Raw genomic sequence first — 24965 nt, forward strand, 5'->3', positions numbered from 1 at the left:
TTAAATGGTTGTTGATCTCAGTAACTGTTGTTAACAGCACTAAAATTGACAGATAGTTTCAGTTATTATGAAATACAAAATGCTGATTCGTCATTCATCTATAAGTCAAACTGTTGTCTTGATTTGGCTTTAAGTTTGAGCAAATGATTTCCCCATAAGTCAGTTTTGTTTTGGTTATATTCCAAACATTGATCTGTATTCAGGACCATATAGACGGTGTGAGAATTGAGATTTGTTTTTAAGATAGAGACTGATTGGTCCATCTATCCATTTATAAGGTCGAGTTGCTGAGGTAAGGTACGGTTTACCCAAACTTTTTATTTGCCACTACAGCTCTCTTGGATATCTATGCTAAACAAAGGTCAAAGTTCCAAAACTTGAGGTTAACATTTGTACCACAGCTTGATCCCACCGATGGCTGCCAGATGCTCCAACTGACTCCCTTTCAAAAAGCCTCAACTTCTCTCTAGAAATACTAAGTCAATAATAGTCTCAATCCCTAATTTCAGGCCCTCTAATAAGTGTGCTTGTGGTCATTATGGGAATTAATGCTCCGTTAATAAGATTTGAAGACTTAGACTTAGACTAGTAGCTATGACGTCTGTCGTGTGGGCGTTGATTGACAGTTGGCTCATTTCCTGCTCTCCCTGGCTCCCGCACTGAGTCAGACTATTGTCATAATATTTTGGTAAATTTAATGATACTTGATAATGATACCAGCCCCATTAGCACAGGTTAGCTAAAGTAGCTAACATTAGCCCAAGTAAGCTAGCGTTAGCTTGGGTCTAAGGTAGCGGGATGTGTTTCCCTGCGCTCCCTATTTGGAAGGACCCAGCTGCAAATAGAAAAGACAACACAGACCATAAGCTGTACTCACATCATACCTCGCTACCTCCATCTTCATATTCAGTCTAAAGGAAAAGTATTAGCTTGTACTTGTAAATCCAGACTGCACTGATTTAGATATGACTCCCCTGCAATTCATGACGTTTGCATAAATAATTTGGCATTTTAGATATTAAGCCTAGAACACAAATGTCTGGAGAGAACAAACACGCACAGAGGTTGTCATGCGTTTTACAAAAAGCCTCTAGTGACTTAATATATACGGCACTCCTGCCTTTCCCCTGGGATGAGAAACTGTACTTTATAGCCCTCAGGGATTTACGGAAAAATGTAAACCAATGGGTCGCTATGTCCATCTTTATATATTTGTCTATGGTAGAAATGCTGCCTGCAAGACAAAAGTCAGGGCTTCGACGTACTCTGAATGCTTCTTTGCATTTGTTAAAGTTTGGGGCATCACTTTCATTAGAATGATAATAAATACCAAATGAAGCAGTCTCATGACCAGAAGTTATGATTCTTTCCGATACAGGGACTAAATGTCTATCAATAACTGTATAAATGAGGCATTAATAAGGAGTACATAATGGAAGAAACAAAATAAATGAATATTGTGACATAATCTGATCACTTAATGGGCGATAGTGAAGTGAAGTATGTGACTCAGAGTTATCAAAGAACAGCGGGACGCTCGGGGAAATGATCAACTTCTCTAAGGGAATTTAGCTCCATTCAAAATCAACTCGTATCATAGAAAGATGTGGACTTCGCCTATATTTTGGAGCGTTGTGCGGAGATGAGTCAGTTTCAGCTGATTCTGAAGTGGGCTGTGCCGTGCTAGGTCCGCTTACATGGCGTGTTTGCCTGCAGGGGTCCGCCGTGAGGGTGCCTCCGGTGCAGGCTATGCTCCCAGCCGATCCGGTAGACTCACTCCAGGGCCAACGGAGCAGAAGTCCCAGGCCGATGCACCGCTGTCGTGGCTCCCCGAGGCACTCAGATGTGGGCTGGCAGTATGGTCTCGAGTCCTTTTGATTTGTGGCTGAAGTCGAATACAGCTTTCCGCTACACTACCTTTATAGAACTATACTCATCAAATATTCTTCAGCGATTCTTTTGGCCTGATGACAAAACTTCAGAAAAACTGCAAGACTTTTTGTGGCACGAAAATATGACAAAAGAAAAAAACACTTCCTTCAATTCGATACTGAGGTACAAACTGAGGCTTATTTAAAAAAAAGTTTAAATTGCATGCAAATTTTAGGTGAGGAGGAAAGATGAATAGATAAAATGTCTAGAAAAAAGGGAAACTAAGATAAACTAGAGCAGAGTTTTGGTGATCTTAGATGAGGACCAGCTTGATGTCAGTTCCTTTTATCAACTAGCATAAACCCGTTGAGTTTTGAACGTGGAGACTCCGCTTCAAGCCCAAACCTAATGAACATTCATCCCTTTGTTCTCAGGAGAAACGTGATTTGGAACTTTCCTAACATTCCCTGACTGCTCATGTTACCTGGCTCTAGGGAATTCATTCAGTTGAGTTTTATGTGCAAAAATTCATATACTTCAATCCATCATTGCGATCAATCAACTTTGATTTTAAACATAAAAATGTATATAGTAGTGTATTATATAAAACATTCAGAAAACACAGGGTTTAACAGCAGTTCTTATTTAAGCATATTATTCAATCAATTACCCTGAAATTTATGACTTATTAACTGTCAAGATAAATATAATAGCTGCACTAACACACAACACACAGTAACTAGTGCATCTATGAACGGCTAATTCATTCATTTGATATCATACAGACATGGGAGTCGGAGCATCTTACAAGAAAACATTTGCTGAGTAACACTAGCTGGATTACTGGGAAGTTAGACAGATAACTCACATTAATTCAGACATTTGGTTTAAACAAAGAGAAAATGCAGGATGAAATCACTCCAGGAATGTGTCTATAATTTATGGCAGGGTCTGGCTGTGTCTTATCTCACATCAGGGGTGAAAGAGAGAAAAAAAGAGGAGGTGTGTGTGCGTGTGTGTGTGTGTGTGTGTGTGTGTGTGTGTGTGTGTGTGTGTGTATGTGTAGGTGATGTATTCAGTCTCAACACACAAGTCTCCGTTCATGTGAATGTGGAATTCTCTTGACTTGTGTTCTTTAGTTAAAATGACCCGAGGGCTCATTTAAGCGTCTTCACATCCTGCAGTTATCTTTACTATCTTGTCAGACATCTGTCTCTCAGGGGGTTTGAGAGCCCAGTACCTGGTCTAGGCAGCCTCACTTCTGTCCCCCCCACTGTGAGATATGAAAGGCCAGCTCTGTGAATCCTACATGTCCGCTGGTTGTCCAGTGGAGTTCAAAAACAGAAATAAAGCTGTCCTCACTACAATAGTATGTCCCCTTTGACATGCATTGTATGAAACCTCGTGTAAAAAACGATGTCTTGAATAATTATTGAATAATGACAGTGGCCTTCTATGCTAATATGTTAGCACGGAGAACCAAAGCCGATTATTTACCAGAGACACATGGATTTTGTTGTCTTTGTTCTCATCACTTATCCGAGATGTTGACCACCCAAAACTTGATGTGTTCCTTAACTGGCAGCAGAGCCTCGTTTCTTTCTTGTAGGTGTAGCTGTAACAAGGACATGAGGACACCAGCTCCCTGTGGTCTGTACCTGTCTGCTGAGTGCTCTGGCTCTGCCACTGTGTGTGTGTGTGAGTGTGTGTGTGTATGTGCACTGTAAAAAAAAGAATCTACTCAATAAACGTACATTTATCAATACATCACACTACTAATTACCTATAAAAATGATTTTGTTTTGTTTTTCAAACACAAACACAGTCCTATGCGGTGTTGCCAATTCTTCAGTGGGAAGTAGTAAAGCCTGTAGGAAAAGTCGCTAGATGTCGCTAGATGCTAATTTGCATATTTATGATGTCATGACGTAATTACATACATACAAGATTTTTAAAAATCTAAAGAAAATTAAGTTAAATAAACTAAACTGACTAACTAGCTATTTCATTAGCTATTCTAAAACAGGCTGTTGTATCAATCTGAATCGTGTATAGAGAGACGATCATGCGCTGGAATAAATTCACCATTGGTAACTGTGTCTATTTTGACAAAACTAAATCAGACTCAGATAGTTCATTCAAGTCAAATCATTTAGAATAAAAACAATAAGGATCAGTGATTGGTCATTAGGTACACACATTCACAGCTCATCCATGACTCTGTCTGTCTGATGATTGGTCCACTGAACAGTCAATGCAGAGAGTTGGTTACATTAGCTCTCATTCGCTGAGAAATACTGATGACTCTCTTCAAGGAGAGGAGTTTAAAGTCTGTCCAGAAAGTCACTAGTTTCTATGAGTTCTTTGATTAAAAAAAAAAAAAAAAAAGTCGCTAAAGCGGTCTGAAAAGTCACTAAATCCAGCTACAAAGTTGCCAAATTGGCAACACTGATCTTATGGTAGTTCCACGTTTCTGGTGATGTAACGGGACAGAGTGCACAGTGAACTTACATTTCTCCGTTTTGCCTCTTCAGGTTAGGCTAACCTATTGTTGCTAGCTTTGGAGCTAACCCCATTCACTTTTCCAGCACTTGGGGAAACAACAAACCTGACTTTTTAGCATTTCTCAACTGTTACACTGGAGTCTGTATTGTACATTTACTGCCAGACTGAGAACTTACTGCTAACCTTTTCCTCTGCTCCGCTCGCATCCACCATCACTTTCCTGCTGCTCTTTCCCAATCGCTACGCAAACATACTAAGCACTGCCCTATTCCTAATCAGAGTTATTTTTGGCATTAAAAATATATCTTTTGGCCTGGCAGGGGTTCGTTGATATTATTACAGAAGAAACGCTGATTCAGTAAACATTCAGTATGTTGAGTAAACACTCAGTAAACGTTGAGTACATGGATATATAATAAGAGCTGGATAGGGTGCCACCGCTCAGCCTTGCAGCCAATTTTTCCCAGTGGCCACTTGCGGTATTGCAGCAAAAAATCCCCCTGTCTGTCCCTCCTGCCGCAGGAAATAATGGATTAATCCTGGAGAGCTACTGATGTAGCACTTCTCTCCTAATGAAAGTAACACAGAGATTATTCGACCAATGAGAATTTAGTCGGACGAGAGCATATCAACCAACTAATCGACCAGTTGACCAGCAGACTACAGCCCTACAAAATGTTTCTAGAACAATTCAAATGTGTGAGTCTGGGGTATTTAAGACTGATCAAATACAAACAAATAAAAATAAATAATAATAATAATAATAACAATACAATTACACAAATACAGAAGCATCCTGCTTAATTATATGCATATTTTCAACTGAATGTGTCTTTTTGCAATTTACAAAGTGCTTATGCTATGTCTGATTTAGACAGTAGAGACGCATGCTTCAGTGTCGATAATAAGGTACAACGCCAAACTTTTAGTCCAGTAAAGTTATCAGAAAATGAAACACTGCTTAGTAACAGTCAGTACAGAAGTTAGCTACATCTTTTTCAATGGACATGATCAGGTGCTAAAGATGCAGGACACAAAGTTTATTGTCAACACCATCATAAAGATCAGTTCCTTATTGTCTCTCAGAGGAGCTGAAGTGGTACCCCTCAGCTGGGCTGTGCATGTAAACACACTGACAGACTGTAAAAGTAGAGAAGAGTAGTAGTTTGTTTCTCTTTTGAATCACAATTATTTATATTTTTGCTGAGAGTTACAGTGGAAACCGCTTATAGTGATCATGCCTGTCCAGGTCAAATTGATCACTTTAAGCAGATGATTATTATAACCAGTTTTTTTTCTTCATCTTTATTTCTCATGCAGATTACGATCTAATTGACATTTGTATATTTATTACATGAATATAAAGTAATGTAATGGGCAGCTAAGCTATTTACTGAATTTTATTAACTGTTTCAAAATACAGTACAATTATTTCAAATGCTTGTTTCGCTGCTGCATCTTGTTGGCTCGTTTTTAGCAGTTTGTCAACCAAACAACCAAACAGTTCAGTCTATAAAACAGAATCTGGATAAAAACACCAAGACAGATAAAACTGACTATATAAGTGTCTATACCTGTGTATGTGTGTGTGTGTGTGTGTGTGTGTGTGTGCGTGTGTGTGTGTACATTGACATCAATTTCGGGGTTGATTTTTGGCACCATTAGCATGTTAGAACTGGATCAGAAGTAGTAAAGCAACTAACAATACATTGGACATTTGTGATCACTATGATAAAAAAATATGAGAAAACATAATTAGGGCTCCAACTAATGATTATTTTCATTTTCAATTAATCTTAATCAATTAACTGTCTCTAGTAACATTGTGAAGCAAAAGTTTAAATTAAACCAGAATTACTTCTAAAATATGTGAAAGCAACTAAAAAAGACACATAAACATCAAATCAACCAAATATCCAACAACTCACATCCCTTATTATCCTCTATTATCTCTTATCCTTATTCTTTGACTAAACTTTTGTAACTTCATTGTTCTGTTTTCTCTGTGTTGTCCAGTTAATGTTCTGTCTTTTGTCTTGCAATGAAAAAATAATATTATGCACTACAATGTGATGAACATGAACTGGACGATTTAACAATTGATTTTCATACGTAAATTACTATCATGATACAGTAAAGACTCACATATCAGAAGATTCTCTGTTTTTTAAAAATATTTCTTCTGTTTTCTAGTTTAGTGGTTCTCCAACTTTTTCACATCAAGGACCCCTAAACTGACACAAATTAGACCATGAACCCCCATTTGATAAGGTTTTTGCTTTTAGATTACTTTATTACAGAAAGTGTATGAAACTGATGACCAAATATTCATACATACTGGATCCTGGAACCCCCTCAAGGACCCCTGGGGGTCCCCAGACTCCACTTTGAGAACCACTGTTCTATTTCACCCAGTTGTAGCAACAGGTTACAAGAAGCTGAAATGATCTATAATGTTACTGCATATATGTACAGTATGTGTGTGCAATAAGTTGAATATGCAAAAACACACACCTCTCCTCCTCCTGCTCCTTCTGTATCTGCACCAGCTGTCTGGATGCCTCCTCAGCATTTGTCCTCCCACCAACACTCCTGCAGAGTCACTTTTGTGTTGTAGTGATGAGAGTTTAGTGAAATAGGCCTATTTCAGCAACCTGCTTATGGCAGCTGACATAATTTATTTTATTCGCCAACATAGATTTTTACTCATATTTGGTGAATGGCAGGTGCTAATTTTGGACCCTGTCTGCTATGAAAGCTAAACTGACCAACTGTAAATTGTAATTGGTTGAATACCATGCTGTAGCTAGCTAGCAAAAGCTATTCAAACCTTCTGTGTCAGGTGCCTGCATTGCATGCACAATGTTAGCCCTCTTTTGCTACATTACTTCTCAAAGTTGGACTACGGGTAGCTAGCGCTGACGAGATGGCTGGCTAGCTAGCTTAAATTTGGAGCCTGACAGTAGGTTCAGCTGTGAAAGCAATACATTGAAAATGTGCTCCTGGCAAATACCACGACATGCAGCTAGTTTTAGGTAACCAGCATTCTTGTCATTAACCTGCACATTGCTACAGGCTTTCTTCACCACTAGGTTTTATAATTATTAAGTTTAAGTAGAAGCTAACCTTGCTTGCACATTCAACTCTGACGTTAGCATTTCACATGTTAAGTAGCTTGCCTATTATCAATGGTAGACTGCCAGTGTCTAGAGAAGGCTACAAACTTAAATTCCTGGTCTTACACAGAAGCATGCTGACTACAAATCTTGTGATAGATGTTACCATTAAATAAGTTAACATTTGCATTCATGATATGCAACTGGTTAAACAGGAATCAACTCAGCAGCTCGACACTCCCACCAGGGCTGATGCATGGCACGTTGCAGTGCAGGGCTATAACTGTTGAGGGCTGTTACTGTTAACAAATATAGTGTAGGAAGAATGTATTTGTTATTATGTGTTTCACTTGCTGACTAATATACTTAAGAAACATTTAAACCATTCGCATGGGCTGTATTTACCCCCCTCCAAAATCCCTTTTTTACAGTGTGTGTGCTCATGTCACCCTGGGGAGGTGACTTTGTCCTCACACAGCGAAGTCTGAGACAGCGTGGTGACACAGCAGGAATGCAGATGCCACTGCTGAAGTGAAAACTCCATACACTTTCATTCTAGCTAACACTGTGTGTACACGTGTGTGTGTGTGTGTGTGTGTGTGTGTGTGTGTGTGTGTGTGTGTGTGTGTGTGTGTGTGTGCGCGCATGTGTAAACCAGCTTTTAATCCATTAAAGCATTTTACACATGCCTGCTCATGACTTTAAACATATTTTGGAAGATGCTATTTTTGACTGTTTTTTTCTGTGACAGTCTCTCACTCTCTCTCTCTCACTCACTCACACACACACACACACACACACACACACACACACACACACACACACACACACACACACCCTATTTACATAATGCAGCAAATTATAATATACTGTAGGTGCTTGAGAACTTTACTTACTGCAGCTACACTTAGTATTCATACTGTACACAAAAGGCCTTCATTTACTTCAAATGCAGAGAACCATTTGGAACAGGCTTATATTAGAGAGGACTTCATTTCTAATTTCTCTCTTTTTCATTTTAGTATATTTCATCTTTGATTTTAGTAAAAAGCCTCCTTGTTTTCTGATCTGTCAGGTTTTAATTTTCCCAATTTGCTGTTTTTACAATAGTTGTTAAGCTACTGTCAACATAACTCAACACTTCCTGGACAGATATTTTACATGAAAAGTATTTGAGTTAGGATTGATACAGCAGCTTTGAACTAATTTTGACTTTTGGGGGGAAAATGTGCAATACCAGTCACTTTCTCATTTAAGTGAATCGGCAGGTGTGTTGAAACTTTTGACTGGTACTATAATCGTCTCTCGTCCTTGTCAAGCAACTGGGAAATATAGTTGTGCATCATCTGCATAGAAATTTAATTACATACTGTGCAAAAGTTTCAGGCACTTTAGATGTTTAGATTCTTATCCATAGTGCAGTACCATCAGGGATGCGTCTGATCGGTCCCAAATTCATTCTACAGCATGAGCCCCAACATCCAGCCAGAGTCATAAAGAACCATCTTCAGCAACAAGAAGAACAAGGAGTCCTGAAACAGATGTTATGACCGCCACAGAGCTCTGATCTCAACATCATGGAGTCAGTCTGGGATCACATGAAGAGACGGAGGCAGCTGAGATGCCTAAATCCACAGAAGAACTGTGGCAACTTCTCCAAAATGCAGGAACAACTGACCTGCCAAATACTGAAAAACTGTGTGCAGGTGTACCGAGAAGAACTGCTGCTGTTTTAAAGGCAAAGCCACTCACACCAAAAATTGATTTCATTAACATTTCTTCTGTTTACTGAACTTTGTATTATTCTTGAAAGTATCCTCATTTTGCTTTTAGTGTCTAAAACTTTTGCACGGTATATTATGTCTACTAATCATGTTACCAAGAGGAAGCAAATAAAAAGAGAAATCAATGGGGCCCAAAATCAACATCTCAGACACAAAAACATTAGTGAGGTCCAACACTGATACTGGGTGATAAGGTCTGGCTGAGTCAGTGTTCCAGTTCATTCCAAAGGTGGTGGATGAGGTTGAGGTCAAGTTCTTTCACACCAAATTGGGAAAATAATTTCTTTATGGAGCTGGCTTTGTGTATTGGGGCATTGTCAGGTTGAAGTAAACCTGAAAAAACTGACCCATAATTAAAGTACATCTACACAGATTTTATATTTAGGTTGAAACGGTGCTACATTGTAACCACCTTTATACACTGGCATCAGTTTGTGTGATGTAACCTCATCTAGGCAACATCAAACTTAATGACAGGCACTCAGCTGCCTCTGTTAGAACACTGTGACTGATGTGATGAAAACCTGCTGAACAGAGGCATCAATTGGACATCTCAGAAATTAACCTCCTACCTTGCTCTCATTAAGAATAAAGACATTATGACAGTTGATGGAAACACACTAATTTGCAATTTCTTTTTTGGAAACATGCTCCAATTTTTACAACTTTTGGATGATGCGTCAGTCTTGATTTGCATTGTTTAAGGGCATCAATAATTCTATTGTCATTGATGTATAACTGTGAAGTATGCAGCTGACAGGTTTAATCTACAGCACCTCAGTGTACTTTTATAGGCACACTTGCATTAACATGATCCGGTATTCATTAACCCTGGGTTAGTTTTGGCACTGGTCTATATTTGTCCCCCTCTGTGGTTGCTGAACCCCTACCTCATTCAGCTCACTGCAGTTATGATCAGCCCTTTTAATAATTGAACTGCAAATGAGTCGTGAGTGTCTGCTTAATAATACATCAGCAGCAGAGTTAGAGATCCTTTGTGTTCCAGAGGTGGTTGAATAAGTGTGTGTGAATGGTTCAGTAAAGACAGCGAGGGTGTGTCGCTGCAGTGTGTGTGTACATATATGTGCTTGTGGGTGTGTGTGGCAGTGCAACCACTGATATAGATCCTGACCAGACAACCTGGCCCTCATATAAAACTATGAAAAAAAAAATCCCTGCAAAAAATGGACACTACATTCAACACTGTATATTATAAAGTGTCATGAACATTGAAGGAATAGTTTGACAGTTTGGGATACATGCTTGTGTGCTTTATTGCTGAGAGTTAGATAAGAAGATCAGCACCACTCTCATATCTATCTCTGAAAGGACCAGTGTGTAAAATTTAGTGGCATCTAGTGGAATGGACTTGGCAGAAATGAATATAATATTCATAAGTATGTTTTCATTAGTGTATAATCACCTGAAAATAAGAATCATGTTTTCGTTACCTTAGAATTAGTCCTTTATATCTACATAGGGAGTGGGTCCTCTTCCATGGAGCCCACCATGTTGCACTGCCATGTTTGTACAGTAGCCCTGAAGGGACAAACCAAACACTGGCTCTAGAGAGGGGCGTTGGGCCACTGTAGGTTCTCCTACACGCTTTGAAGGGAAGGGGGGTGGGAGGGGTTAGATGCCACTAATCTTACACACTGGTCCTTTGAATATAAAGCTATATCCAGAAGACAATTAGCTTAGCTTAGCATTAAGACTTGAAACATAGGGAAACACTTAGCCTGCTTGTCCAAAGGTGTAGCTGTTTCCTCCTGTTACCAGTCCAGGGTTTCCGCCCATGAATTGTAAATTGGATACATGAGAGTAGCTACATGTGTTTAGAGCAGGAGGAAGGACAGACGTCTCTGCTACTGTGTGCTGCGACTCTCACGGAGCGAACACTTTTAGTTTATAATTATTGATAACGCGCTTAGTATTTTACAAATTAGTTTTTGATTTGATGAATGTGGGGCGCTGATACATGAAAATGAACTATTATTTCTATTTAATAACAAGTAACAAGTAATGGACAGAGAGGACATCATTCACACAGGAGAGAGAGAGACATGAGGTGAGACTGAGTCTCCTGCAGGATAAAGAACATGATCCAAAACCTCTATAGATGACAGCCAAGGAAGCATAGCGGCCCCAGGACAGCCTATGGTCCAACAAAGAGACATCATTTTCAGTAGTCGTGGAAGCAGCAGTAGTGGTTTTTAGGAGCAGATAATGTTTGCAATGTTGATCGAAGACATATGTTGATTCAAGGGATTTTAGGACAACAATGATGATGTCTACACTAAGCTAGCTTACTTTTAAATCACACTTTATTTGTGAAAAATTACATCCACACTAGAATGGCTTCTTTTCAGTTTCTGTTGTCAAGCATGAAATAGCAATTTCATTGTCAAAAATGCTTCCTGTTAACCAAGCAAACAGTAACTCATGCTGAAATGGCTAGTTTACTTCCACACAGCCCACAAGCGGTCACAGTTTTCTAAAAGCTGAAACTTCCCTGCACACATGAACATGCTGGTGTTTTAAGATTTATCTACTCTGGAGACGTTTTTTTAAAAGCTCAGTGTGGACGGAGGGACGACATGGAGACAAAGATTTGTTTTCAGATATAGCCAGCTAACATATGTAGTCTTTATCCTGCCTACAAAGTCCCACACAGCTTCCTTCAGTCTTTATCTGGAAGAAATAACCACAATTCATAAAATCAACTGATCAGTTCTCACTCTTCTTAATCTGCATACATGTAGCTGGATGATACAATAAACGCTTTTACACTTCTCTTTTGCACTTGCAGTACCTCTAAGTTATTGTCGATAAAACATAGCACCCTTGTGCCAAAGAATATATGAAAGCAGTTTGCAGTGTTGAGAGTTTGAACATTTGCAGGTAATTGATGCTGGTGTGAAAACATCCTTTTCTCCTCTGGCACTTCTTCAGCTCGACCTTTTTTCATTTTCCTCTTCGCTCTCCTGGTGAAAAGATTATTTGTTCATTTTCCAATTCCCCACATGTAATCCATGTTAAAAAGATGTGAAAGGCCAAGTGTGAAGTGTGTGAAGTGTGTCAGGTGGCCAACTCTCCACAAACTATTTATACATGACTGTTATGGGTTGGGCATAAAGTAAAGTTCCTCATCCCAGGGGGAAGGCAGGACTGCTGCATACAGTAAGTCACTAGTGGCTTATTGTAAAATGCACGATAACCTGTGTGTGTGTTTGTTGTGTTCAAGGCTTAATGTCTAAAATTCTAAATCATTTATCCAAACATCATGAATTGCAGGGGAGTCATATCTAAATCACTGCAGTCTGGATTAAAAACAAGTACAAGCTAATACTTTTCCTGTCGACTGTATATAAAGACAGACGTAGCGAAGTGTGACCAGTTGGTTTGCATTGGAGCCAGTTTGAAGCCCAGAGTTGCAGCTTATGGTTAGCGCCATCTTGTCCGTTTGAAGCCAGGACCTTCAAATAAGGAGTGCAGTGTGTTGCCTCTGACGCTCTGGAAACACGCCCTGCTACCTATGGAAAATATGAACTTTCGGACAGGAAATATGTCTTTGTCTAAAAATCACAATTGTAACCAAATTTTGATTTTGACAAAGTTGCCAAAGTTAAGTTGCAGAATGTAAAACTTGATGAGCAGCCGTTAGATATCTTCTCAAAGCATTCATCTATTGACCAACCAGTAGGTGAACTACAGCAGAAGTAAAACCTTACCTTGAATTTATCTTAATTTTAATCCAAGTTTTCACCCAAAAATGAATGATTTTATGTTGAGGGGACTTTCTTTTTGTCCTCATAAGGGAGGCGAGTCCCCACAACAAGACTGTGTAAACAGATTAACGTCCCCACAACGTTAGGAATACCTGGACCACACACACTTTTCGGAATACACATAATTTGGAGGACTTGTTGGTTAAAGCTCCCCAAGCATGATATCCTGGTGTCACCCATGGTTGCAGCTGGCTCAGACCCTGTACGTAATAATGGATACAATATCAGGATAGAAGTTTACTGCATGAAAGTTTATCAAAATAAATTAATATGTAAATGAAAAGCACATACCAAGCACCACAAGGGTGCTACTGCAGCTGGATGGAGAGAGAGAGAAAGAGAGAGAGAGAGACAGTGAGCTGAACAAAGGGCGTGCCTATATACAGTAGGTTGAACCGACAAGCCAGCACAGGTACCAATCAGATCACTGAGAGCTGTTGACATGAAACACCAATAATGACAACAACTTCTCCTGAGAGTTGTGTTTGTGTAAATCAATACCTAGAAATGGACCCTTTTGTGTGTGTGTGTGTGTGTGTGTGTTGTACATCCTCCTACCCGCTCTGTGAGTCTCAAACATTGGGTCCATTGTGACTTCAAATGTTTTGAATGGCGTCATTGCTGTGCACCACAGACACCAGTCTCACAGATGATGAATAATTCTGATTCCACATTCAGCAGAGGCCTTTGTGTGTGTGTGTGTGTGTGTGCCAGTATGTGCCATATCTGTATGGTAGCATATTAGTGCACTAGGGGTGTAACGGTATACAGTTTGGGGTTTGTATGGTTTGGGGTCATGGTTCAGTACATTATCGGTACAGCAGAAAAAAAAGAAAGGTAGAAAACATTTTGGTCCTTTATTTTGAGTAATGTAAACATCCAACAATGACTCATTGGCCATAACTATTACTGAAACAGTCTAGTTGTGCTGCAGTGGAAGAGGAAAACACAACTCTTCTGTTTCCTGCGAGGACTCAGGACACCTGCTGAAAGCTGTTTTATGAAGATTTATGGTTGCTCAGAACTGGTTCTTACGACATGCTGTCCAACCACATCGGAAATGGCTTCACTCAAAGGTGGAATGAAAAGCCAACTGTTACAGAGAGGGGGTGGGGACAGTGAGACGTTATATCATTTAAATACAGGGATAATGGAGCATATTTTAATAATGTTGCACTCAGTCAGTGTCATGGGAGGATTGTCCAGCTCTGGTCTCTCGTTTGTCATTCCAACGACAGAGACACTGTAGGAGCATGGGTAACCAGGGTAACCAGGCTAACTTGGCTAAGCCAGCTAGCATATATCCATGAACACTGATGCGCGCTACTAAAACATTCCGAGTGGAATTCTGGCTCTAGAGCTATTTTTCCACACATGGGAGTAAACGGATTATTCAACTATTTTGACAGTAATTGTGTGGGTCACCTGAAACCCCTGCTCTAGAGAAATGATCTTGCTGATTGCTATTTCAGGAGAATCTCTTGGGTAAATTTTATGTATCACATATCAGTATTTCGGAATAGTTTGATATTTTGTGAAACTTGCTTATTCGCTCAGTGCCTTGTCAAAATGAACATGCCCGTTGCAGATGACAACTCCGTCCACTTCACCTCCACCCTGGTGATCCTGATCCTCATGAAGATTTAACTGGCCTCCGGTCAGAGAAACACACATCAGCAGAATACACAACAATAAAAAACAAGTAGAATAGACTAATGCAGAGGTCTTCTGTCTGGTTTTCTAGCCCATAAAGGAAAGCAATTTTGTAAAAAAAAAGAAAAAAAAAGTGGTATATGAATGAAGTTTACCCTGCCTTGCATAGAGTAGCATTAAAGTGAATTGATCTTGCAGGTACTAATATCAATCTAATGTCTGTCCAGCCAGAAGGTAGTTAGCTTAGCTTAGCATGAAGACTGAAAAGATCTAGCCTGTTAACAAAATACTCCTTCAGTAGCAGAAACCTAAATCTCACTGATCAACAGTGTATCTCAACAATAGTCTGGTGGTCACAGTCAGGTTACCAAGAAAGCAGCCTGGCAGCTCGGAGACTCCAGGAAGTCACTGCTTCCAACCATTGAAATTTCCAACACTAAGGGCCCCATAAAACTGAAAATAGTCATTTATACACTTTGTTTTTTGTACAGATTAAACAAATGAGATATAGTGAGATTTAGAGGTGCTGGTAGGTGGATTTTGTTACCTTTGGCCAAGGTAGCTGTTTCCCCCTGTTTCCAGTTATGTGCTAAGCTAAGCTAATCATCTCCTGGCCCACCCCACCCTCTGGATACGTAACGCTCCTACCCTGGACTCCTTCAAATCAGGCCTCAAAACCTTCCTGTTTGCTCAGGCTTCTGGCCCACAGTTAACCAGTTCACTTCTCAGTTGCTTATTATTTAAGCTCTGCTTAGTTTTCTTTTATTTTTCTTTTTTGTAAAGCGTCCTTGGGTGTTTTGAAAGGCGCTATATAAATCTAATTTATTATGATTATTATTACAGTGTTATACTTAATGGACACATATGAGATGGTATCAATCTTCTCATCTAACTCTCAGGAAGAAAGTGAATAAGCTCATTTCCCAAAATGTCACATTATTCCTTGTTCATGACACACAGTGTTAAATGCAGGGTCCATTTTCTGGGCATTTTCATTTTAGTTTCATAGTTTTATATCAGGGCTAGTCAAACTTTTATGAGAATTAAGATAAAGATTTTAAGTTTATCAACTAAGAGTTATTAATCATGACCTCAAGTATTTAAAATAAGTAGCTGGTAAAAAAAAGGTGTATAAGTCAGCAGGCTACAGTTGTTATTTCAATATCAGATACATAAAGTATTCAATCAGTATTTCATTATTTTTATTGAATCTGCTATATGATGACAGTATGACATTTATTTACAATACTTGCTGATACAGATCTATGATGTGCTGCAAACATTAAAAGCAGCAAATAAAATCTCCTCTCCTCACCACAGTGCTGTATCACACTCCGCTCCGATGACTCAGAGTGTGTGTAGGCACAGTGTGAAACATGCATAAGCACATTTTTATGGCATGTTCACATTTAGGAACACCAGTTTCTGTGTGATGTGTTTTTTATGTGAATGCATTATTTATAAGTCAGGTATCTTTTGTGAGTAAAGACTCTTAATCTCGATTGGACCGTTCTTGTTAAAGCATAGTTTAGTTTATCACAACTTGGGTCTTATTTTTGTAGTTTTGTCCATCATACCTATCAGTTATGATGACATCATTCCCACTTAACTAACTGCTGAGTGTTAGGAACATGGTGACATCACTACATTGACGTCTTAAGAGGCAAGAAAGATGATCAGACAGGTTGGATACAAACTAACAGTTTATCCGGTTGCTAATAATCCTTCATTGCACAGCTACAGTAAGTCCAGTATGTTGATGTTGAAGCAGGAAGTGGGTTTGCCTAACTTGGAGGATTGTTTCAACCTGTCTGATCGCTCCTGTCTCTTGACCTGTCAGACTTCTTTTTAGAATACAATGAGGACAATTTACTATTACTGATAAGAACGATGGTCAAAACTACAAAAATAACCCTGGCAGGGTGATTGTCAGGGACCAAGCAGAGGCTTAAGAACACCAGGTGTCAAAATCAAAAACTTAATTTCAATTTAACAAATAAGTTAATTTTTCAAAATACAAAAATAGGAAAAATTAGATAAACATATTTTCAAAACTATGGCACTTAAACTTAAATTGAAGTTAACTAAACAACCTATACTGGACTCAACATAACTGACCTAACAAATTACATAAAGTGAGGATATATTTACTATATTACAAATTAACCATAATACAAACAAATAAGACACTCTTTCAAACCAATCTAACTGTTAAACCAAAAAAACAACAAAACTTTAACTCCCAGAACAATCAGATTTAACTGAATTTCACACCCAGTTAGCCTCTCCCACTTCCTGCCAACCACAGTAAAAGAGGCCATCTTTACTGGTGCTGCATCTTTTGTCCAGGGAAGAACTTGCCGGATCCATGAAAAACAAAGGTAGAATATAATTTAAAGCAAATAAGAAATGTTAATGACAGAATGTTAACTGACATATATACACTCCAATTAGCAAACAAACAGTCCAAAAATAATACTGTGTGCTGTATGAAAACAAAAGGCTATGTGTACTGTCATCATTTGAAATGTCTGTATGTTCACTCTGCTAAAAAGAAAAACACTGGCCAGCGGTGTGTCTGCCACAGAGAAAATTCAAATGATGTGATTAGTTCAAACTTTTGTTTTTGCTGGATGTCTAGAATGTCTAAGTTGTGAAATCTAGTTATTACAACATGCACAAAAGGTTACTTTCAGGCAAAAAGTAGAGATGTTAGTTGCTACATTAGTTGTCCTGAGTCATGACAGTCCTTTTACTGTAACTGTGATGTGATACGTTTACAGTTTACAGGACTGTGGTGACTCCAGGTGGTGAGCTGTCTCGTAGTGAATTAACGGTCACATCTTAAAGAAGGACAGACTGAAAAAGACTCTGCACACTGATCTGTGCTCTCAGTTTGTGTTAGTTGATGAGGTATCATCTCTGGTTACGGAGTTGAATTACTCAGAGTCCACTGAACAGTTTCCAGATTCTAAGTTGTTCAGTTTGTCTCTACCTGCCAGGTAGCTAACACAAGCTAGCAGCAGTCTGCAGATATCAGGCTGATGTCTTGTACAGCGGACCTTTCTGCTCTGTCTGTGCTCAAACTGATTATTAAACTGCAAATCAGACAGCAAAGCCCAACTGACCAATCTGAGTTAACAACACTCATAACAAACTCCTGTATAAAAATACACAATTTAAAATAGGCCTTGTTTGTAGGTGTGGGACAAACAACATGGATGATATTTTAATAATAAAGTCATGTTAGGAGCCACTGTTTAATTTGGCACATATTTGGAAGGTAAATGTGGACGTGTTTCAGTAAAAATGTAACTTAAATATGTAGTAAACAAGTGATCCATCACCAATCATTGTTATGTTAAATCGTCATCTTTTTCAATGGAGTTCGGTGCATTTAACATTACTCACTTCTCTGCTGAAAAGTCCTTGGCAACTTCATTGTGGCGGTCGCTCCTTGGAGCAACTGCCTCTCATGCCGTGCTTTTTGGTGAAGTGCTGCCCAGTAAATGCTCTCCCTCTGGCCAGGGACCACCCACCACCATGCAGCCGGTGCTGAGGCTGAAGCCACAGGTGGTGCAGGGTGTCTACTGCTGCTGGCACCACGTCTGTTGACGCGACCCCTCCTCCCAGCTGGATTATCCAAAGTGAATCCCAGTTGTCTCTGATGAAAGTTTGTGAAACTACCCAGTGTAAAAATAGTAACTATGAGTACATGCGCTCTAGTGTTTATATAGTGGAGGGGGAGTCATGCTGGTCACCCCTCTATGTCATCAAGCCACAATTTCAGGTCCCCCCCCAAAAAATCTTGAACACAGAAACGGTGAAAAATAGTTTAACGCTCCAGCTCTACAATTCAATATTACATAGTTCACATGTTTTCAGCAATTATTACCTAACATGTATAATGTGTTTGAAAAGAAATCTCTGATTTTCCTTTACATGGACTGTAAAGAAATAATAAAAAAGATAAACTTGCAGCTGAAGTAGCAGAGAGAGTCCAGGATGCCGTGATGGTGAGTTGGTGCCTGCAGGACAGGAAAGTTGACATCTAATATGTAAACTTGGAAGTGGAGGGAAACTGCAGGATCTGACACTCTAACAGCATGCTTCTGTTTTATTATTCAAATCAGATGTTTGCTTTTCTTCTTCCAAGACATGAAAATCAATACAGTCAATGAATTTTAACAAGAGAACAACAGTCCTCTGTTTTCTGCTGAGTGTGTGTGTGTGTTTGTGTGTGTGTGTGTGTGCAGTATGTCCACTTCTAAGAGGAAGTATAGACATGTTTATGGCCTACTGGTCATGCAGATTAGAACTCTTTTGCATGTTCTCTGTATACACTAATCAAGTCTGTTGCACACTGAATACAGAATACCTTCATATTTTTTATTTCACATAAAAATGTAGTATTATAACTTTGTTGTGAGTCTCTTCTAAAGTATATTCTAACTTGTATTCAGTTTTTTAAAATATTAAATGGACATGTGTGTACAGTGTGCCGGAGTCCCGGTTCATTTGAATGTGTGTCATAAAATAAGAAGTGAGGTTTTGTATGTGCATGTGTATCAGTGGTCTCTTGTCTCTGTATAAATGGACTGTTTGTCTGTCATGACCTTCAAAAATACACACACACACACACACATAAGATGCGTTGGTGTGTGTGTGTGGGTGTGCATGTGTGTGTACATCCACACACAATCATGGTTCTCATAGTTCTCTGTGGACAATGTAACGAGATAGTGCCACACACACACACACACACACACACACACACACACACACACACACACACACTTTGTCACCATGATTCCTGACAGAGGATTCAGTGCCCTCATGTGGCTTTGTCATCACACAACACATCACATCACAAGATGAGGTGAAACCAGATTCCTGCAGCTACTAGAAGTGCAGTACCATAATGCTGAATGACTGGAGGTAACAGAGAGCTGGGATGTTTTGACTGTTAACAGAGGAGAAGAAAGGCAGCCAGTAGACCTTAGGCCAACGTATTTGTTTGAACCGGCCTTAAACAACCGGTTTATCATTTTTCAAGTCTGTTTTAAAACTGTTTTGATCACACTTACATAAAGTACACTTACATATAATTGATGTAGGACAAAATCCACAGTCCTCCTCCTGTGCAAAAATGTATTTAAAAGTTTATTTGAAGCTAATATGAAGCTTCAGCCGTCCAAATGAGTCAAGCAGGGAGATGAAAACTGACAAGGAGAGTTTCATGGTAAAGAATCATGACTGACGTTAACCTTGAGGAGTCTCCAGTAGAATCACCCTGGAAACTGAAAATGCAACTCAAATAATGTTTCTTCTTTCTTCCTTCCAGTGGGTGCTGGCCTTTGAGATCTTCATCCCACTGGTCCTCTTCTTCATCCTTCTGGGTCTGAGGCAGAAAAAGCCAGCGATTCCTGTCAAGGAAGGTAGGATGGATGGAGACAGCAGGGGGATGAGGTGGAGTGGCAGAGGCTCCTGGTTCCTGGCTGCTGTTGATAAAGTCTACTGTATTCGGGATTGTTCCAGTGAACTGCAATTTGGGTCTTATTTTCATAGTTTTGGCCATCGTTAATATCAGTAATAATAATGTTGTACTCATCAAGTTAACTAACTGGTCACTAAGCCCTATCCTCCTTTCAGTTACACTGTGTCCTAACTGAATGTGATACAAGCAAGCGTCAGCAACAAAATCAGTTTGATTACTTGTTTTCTATATTGGAATGTCCTAACTGGCCGCAAGCAATGCAGCGCTTCACGGCGTGATGCGGCATGCTGTTTTGAGCTGAACTTTTGTTGGGCGCCCTATTTCTATTTACTTTCTGATGCTCGCCTGAAAAGCACATCATGGATGAGGAACAGCTGATTATTTAGCTGAAATTAGCAGTTATCTTTTTGAGCTCCTTATCATCTGTGACAGTGGTATTTGGCAGCTTGATATATTCTGTTTCTGCAGTAAAGACATCAGAAGACGCTTTGGACTGGTTTTCACTCGTCATGAATTTATTTCCTCTGTGGCCAAAAAACATGTTACATGAGCCTTCAGAAACTCCTGCTGGTTAAACTGGACTAACGAAACACTTTTTGGTGCTGACTGGCTCTAATACACTCACTATAAACAGACTTTAAGACGCTCGCTAGCCTAGCAACATTAATGCTACAAACAACCCATAATGCAACACTCTGTGTAGAAGTTGGTTTTACACTGGTAAAGATCTGATGTTGTGAACACATCATTGTCCAGCTGTTAACGGAGTGTGTATGTGAATTAACCTATAGACAGACATGCGTGACCAGTCAAAAATATTCTTGGCATTTAACCAATAAATGGTTAACCGTTGACATCCCAAATAGCAAGTATTCACCCATCTTTTACTTGAGTGATTATGTCTCCAGTCTGACAGGTACATGGTTTGTTTACATGACATAACAGAAGTGGATTCAGTGTGGATGGAGAGCTTCCGATGTTACGCGATGCGACATGATAGTCGGACACTCGCTTGCTGTTAGGACACGGTGTTACTGTTGCTTACATTGCTCAAGCTATCCACAACTTGGCAACTTTATTGCCAGATATGGCGGCTTTAAAGACGCCTTTAGCAGCTGTTTTTCATGAAAAAATCTAGCAAAAAATGTGTCGACTTTTTGGGCAGCCCTTTTCTCCCCTCGCTTGAAACAAGTCACCGAAGTCTCTCAGTGAATGTGCTCTCATGTTCCACAGACTACAAAAAAGTTTTTAAATATTGGTTGTTTTTTACTCACATGGATGAAAGAAAAAAATGTAATAGCTAATGATAAAGTTAGTAAATAATGTTTTGCTTGACCTTTTTGAAAGATCTTGTGTATACAGGATCTCAGAAGGTAATTCATTTTGTTATGCTGCAGCTTATGCTAAAATCGTTTCAATTCATTTTTTCCCTCATCAATCTATACTCAATATCCTCTAATGACAAGGCAAAAACAGAATTTTAGAAAATTTTGCAAATGTATTAAAAAGGAAAAACTGAAATATCACATTGACATACATATTCAGACCTTTTGGTATGACACTTAAGCTCAGGTGTCTCCCATTTCTCTTGGTCATCTTTAAGATGTTTCTACACCTTGATTGGAGTCCACCTGTGGTAAATTCAATTGATTAGACATGATTTGGAACAGAACACACCTGTCTATATAAGGTCTCACAGCTGACAATGCATATCAAAGCAAAAACAAAGCTATGAGGTTGAAAGAACTGCTTGCAGAGCTCAGAGACAGGATTGTGTTGAGGCACAGATCTGGGGAAGGCTACAAAAACATTTCTGCTGCATTGAAGGTTCCCAAGAGCACAGTGGCTCCATAATTCTTAAATGGAAGAAGTTTGGAACAACCAGGACTCTTCCTAGAGCTGGGCGCCCAGACAAACTGAGCAACTGGGGGAGAAGGGCCTTGGTAAGAGAGGTGACTAAGAACCTGATGGTCACTCTGGCTGAGCTCCAGAGATCCTGTGTGGATATGGGAGAAACTTCCAGAAGGACAACCATCACTGCAACACTCCACCCATCTGGGCTTTATGGCAGAGTGGCCAAATGGAAGCCTCTCCTCAGTGAAAGACACAGGAAAGCCTGCTCGGAGTTTACAAAAAAACATCTAAATAACTCTCAGACTGTGAGAAACAAGATTCTCTGGTCTGATGAAACCAAGATTGGACTGTTTGGCCTCAATTCATAGCATCAAGTCTGGAGAGAACCAGGCACTGCTCATCACCTGCCCAATCGGCAGCAGGGACTGGGGGACTTAATGAAACCTGGTCCAGAGTGCTCAGGACCTCAGACTGGGCTGAAGGACAATGACCTTAAGCACACAGCTGAGACAACACAGGAGTGGCTTAGGGACAACTCTGTGAATGTCCTTGAGTGGCCCAGCCAGAGCCCTGACTTGAACCCAATCGAACATCACTGGAGAGGACTGAAAATGGCTGTCCAGCAAAGCTCCCTGTCCAACCTGACAGCACTCAAGAGGATCTGCAGAGAAGAATGGCGGAAAATCCCCAAATCCAGGTGTGCAAAGCTTGTTGTGTCATACCCAAGAAGACTCAAGGCTGTAATTGCTGTCAAAGATGCTTCAACTAAGTAATGAGTAAAGGGTCTGAATACTTATGTCAATGTGATATTTCAGTTTTTTAATAAATTTACAAAAAAATCCTAAAATCCTGGTTTTGCTTTGTCATTACGGGGTACTGAGTGCAGAGTGTTGACTCTGACAGCAGAGACCTGGTTTCACGTCCTGATTCCCATGTATGTTTAGGTTAAGGCAACAAAAGCACTTCGGTGAAGGTCAGTGAAAGATCCTGGTTTCAATGTTAAGAAACTTGTGTTCTTCAAATCACCATTGACTTCTTTCTGTCTTAAACCAAGAACATGATTGGACATGATCTTTCTCTAACCTTAAACAAGTGCTGCCAATGTCTAAACATAACTATATAAAAAGTTTAATATTGCTATAGTTACTACCAGCAGATACTGTACTGCAAGATCGGATGTCGTGGATAAATAATGAAATATGTTGTCACTGAGCATTTTAATCATATGTTCAGTATCAGCATTTTTGTAATTTGCCAAATAATAATTTCAAACATTATATGTTGAGAGAAAACATTCATTAAGTTCTTTCCTATTAGTCAGACAGTGACCTTCATCAAGACAATTCATAAAGCTGTTCTAAAAACAATGCCCTCCCCCCGCCCCCCATTTATTTATTCAATTAAGAATTAATTTTGAATCAAATCGAATCAGGAGATCCCCAAAGATTCCACTTCATCCCTTTTAAACATGTTTAGCCGAGCTTTGTTTGGCTCTGCTCAGCGCAGCTGCTAAAGAACAGCTTTCCTCAGTTTAGTGGAGGGAGTGATTGCATTTTGATCACAATTAATTATAATGATGGCAAAAGCTTTGAAAATAAAGCTCAGGATTATTGTGGAAAAGGCCTTTCCAGCTTTGGGGGAGTTTGGTTTAAAGGTACCTCTAACAGTGGGTTGGACTGGTATACTGGTGTTATCCTTCCCTCCATGTTAAGTTCCATTATGTTGTTGTTTTAAATATAGAAAGCGAACACCACTGCTGACTCATGTTGGCCTAGATCTGCCTGCAGTCATACAGATATTACGTACTTCTATGCAGTTTCCTCATGCTTTTCAAACAGGCAAACACATATTTCTACTAATCTGCTGCTGTTCCAAATATGTGGTTTGCCTCTTGCCATGTGCTGTGGTTATTTGTGTCCATAGTTCACCTTTTAGTAATGTGTTACACTGTCCAGAGTTGATTTTACTGCCTGTAGCCATTGTACTGTAGCACCCAGTTTATTTTGATGCTTTTTGTCCTTGTTTGTTTACTTCACCTCTACCTTGTTTCTGCTATTCTTTCTTTCAAATCCGTTTCTCTCTTTCTGGCTGTGTTTTCTTTTCTTGTCTGCCTGTGCATGATGCATGATCTCAACATGTTGGATGGACCAGTGTGTAAGTGTCACGTCATCATTTCATCCTGACATGTGATCCTGGCTGACAAGATTAATTTATGAAAACATTTTGATCTCCTGGTTATCTTAATCCTTTGTTGGGGTTGTGTGTTTCTGTGTCTTTGTCTTCATACAGTATATGTATGACTAGTCCTGATGCAGTAATAACTCAGTCATACCACTCGACCATCTCTGAGATCTTTACATTTCTGTCACTCAGCGGCTCATAAAATCTGTTACAGGAAGCCTGTCTAAAAGAACTTCCTGGATGGTTGGCATGTTGTCAGGGATTCTTAATGTGGAAAAAGCAACTTTGGTCAAGTGTAAAAAACAGAAATCCTATTCCACTGCACTCAATACTAACATCAATACTGACTAGAACCTCAGTCTCTGTCATGTTTAGCTTCCAGCTAGGGCTGAACAATCTGAGGATTGTATGAAATATAATCACAAACCTTCATCAATACAATCAGATAAAATAAGACAGTTTCTTTTTTTGTCAGTCAGAGAAACTTCATCTCGTATAGCTTTCGATAGAAAAATTGACCAATTCAGCTTACATGTACATGAGTGGTGTACTTGACATTACTCAATAACACTCAAATATGATCATGACATTCAAAAGTGCTGCGCTGACATGAGCTTCACAGACTAACAGGATGAGCTGCTTCAAAGCCCCGAACCTGGGAGGTCCTGATTCAGAATTTTTAAGATTATAAGATTAAAACCATTGTATTAAAAGT

At 39.5% G+C, this 24965-nt stretch overlaps 1 protein-coding gene across 3 annotated transcripts in view; it reads left to right on the plus strand.

Moving 5' to 3' along the window:
• The window catches only part of abca2 (ATP-binding cassette, sub-family A (ABC1), member 2), a 122939-nt gene that overhangs the window by 28164 nt on the left and 69810 nt on the right, over positions 1–24965 (plus strand). For 2 of the 3 annotated variants that reach the window (XM_042422515.1, XM_042422513.1), the window contains exons 2-3: positions 20063–20156; positions 20984–20986. In XM_042422515.1, coding sequence (XP_042278449.1) covers positions 20063–20156; positions 20984–20986 — 97 coding nt within the window. The remainder of the gene's footprint in view (positions 1–20062; positions 20157–20983; positions 20987–24965) is intronic. The other variant, XM_042422514.1, reaches the window with a different exon arrangement.

Source organism: Thunnus maccoyii, chromosome 9, assembly GCF_910596095.1.
Source record: "Thunnus maccoyii chromosome 9, fThuMac1.1, whole genome shotgun sequence".
Taxonomy (NCBI): Eukaryota; Metazoa; Chordata; class Actinopteri; order Scombriformes; family Scombridae; genus Thunnus; species Thunnus maccoyii.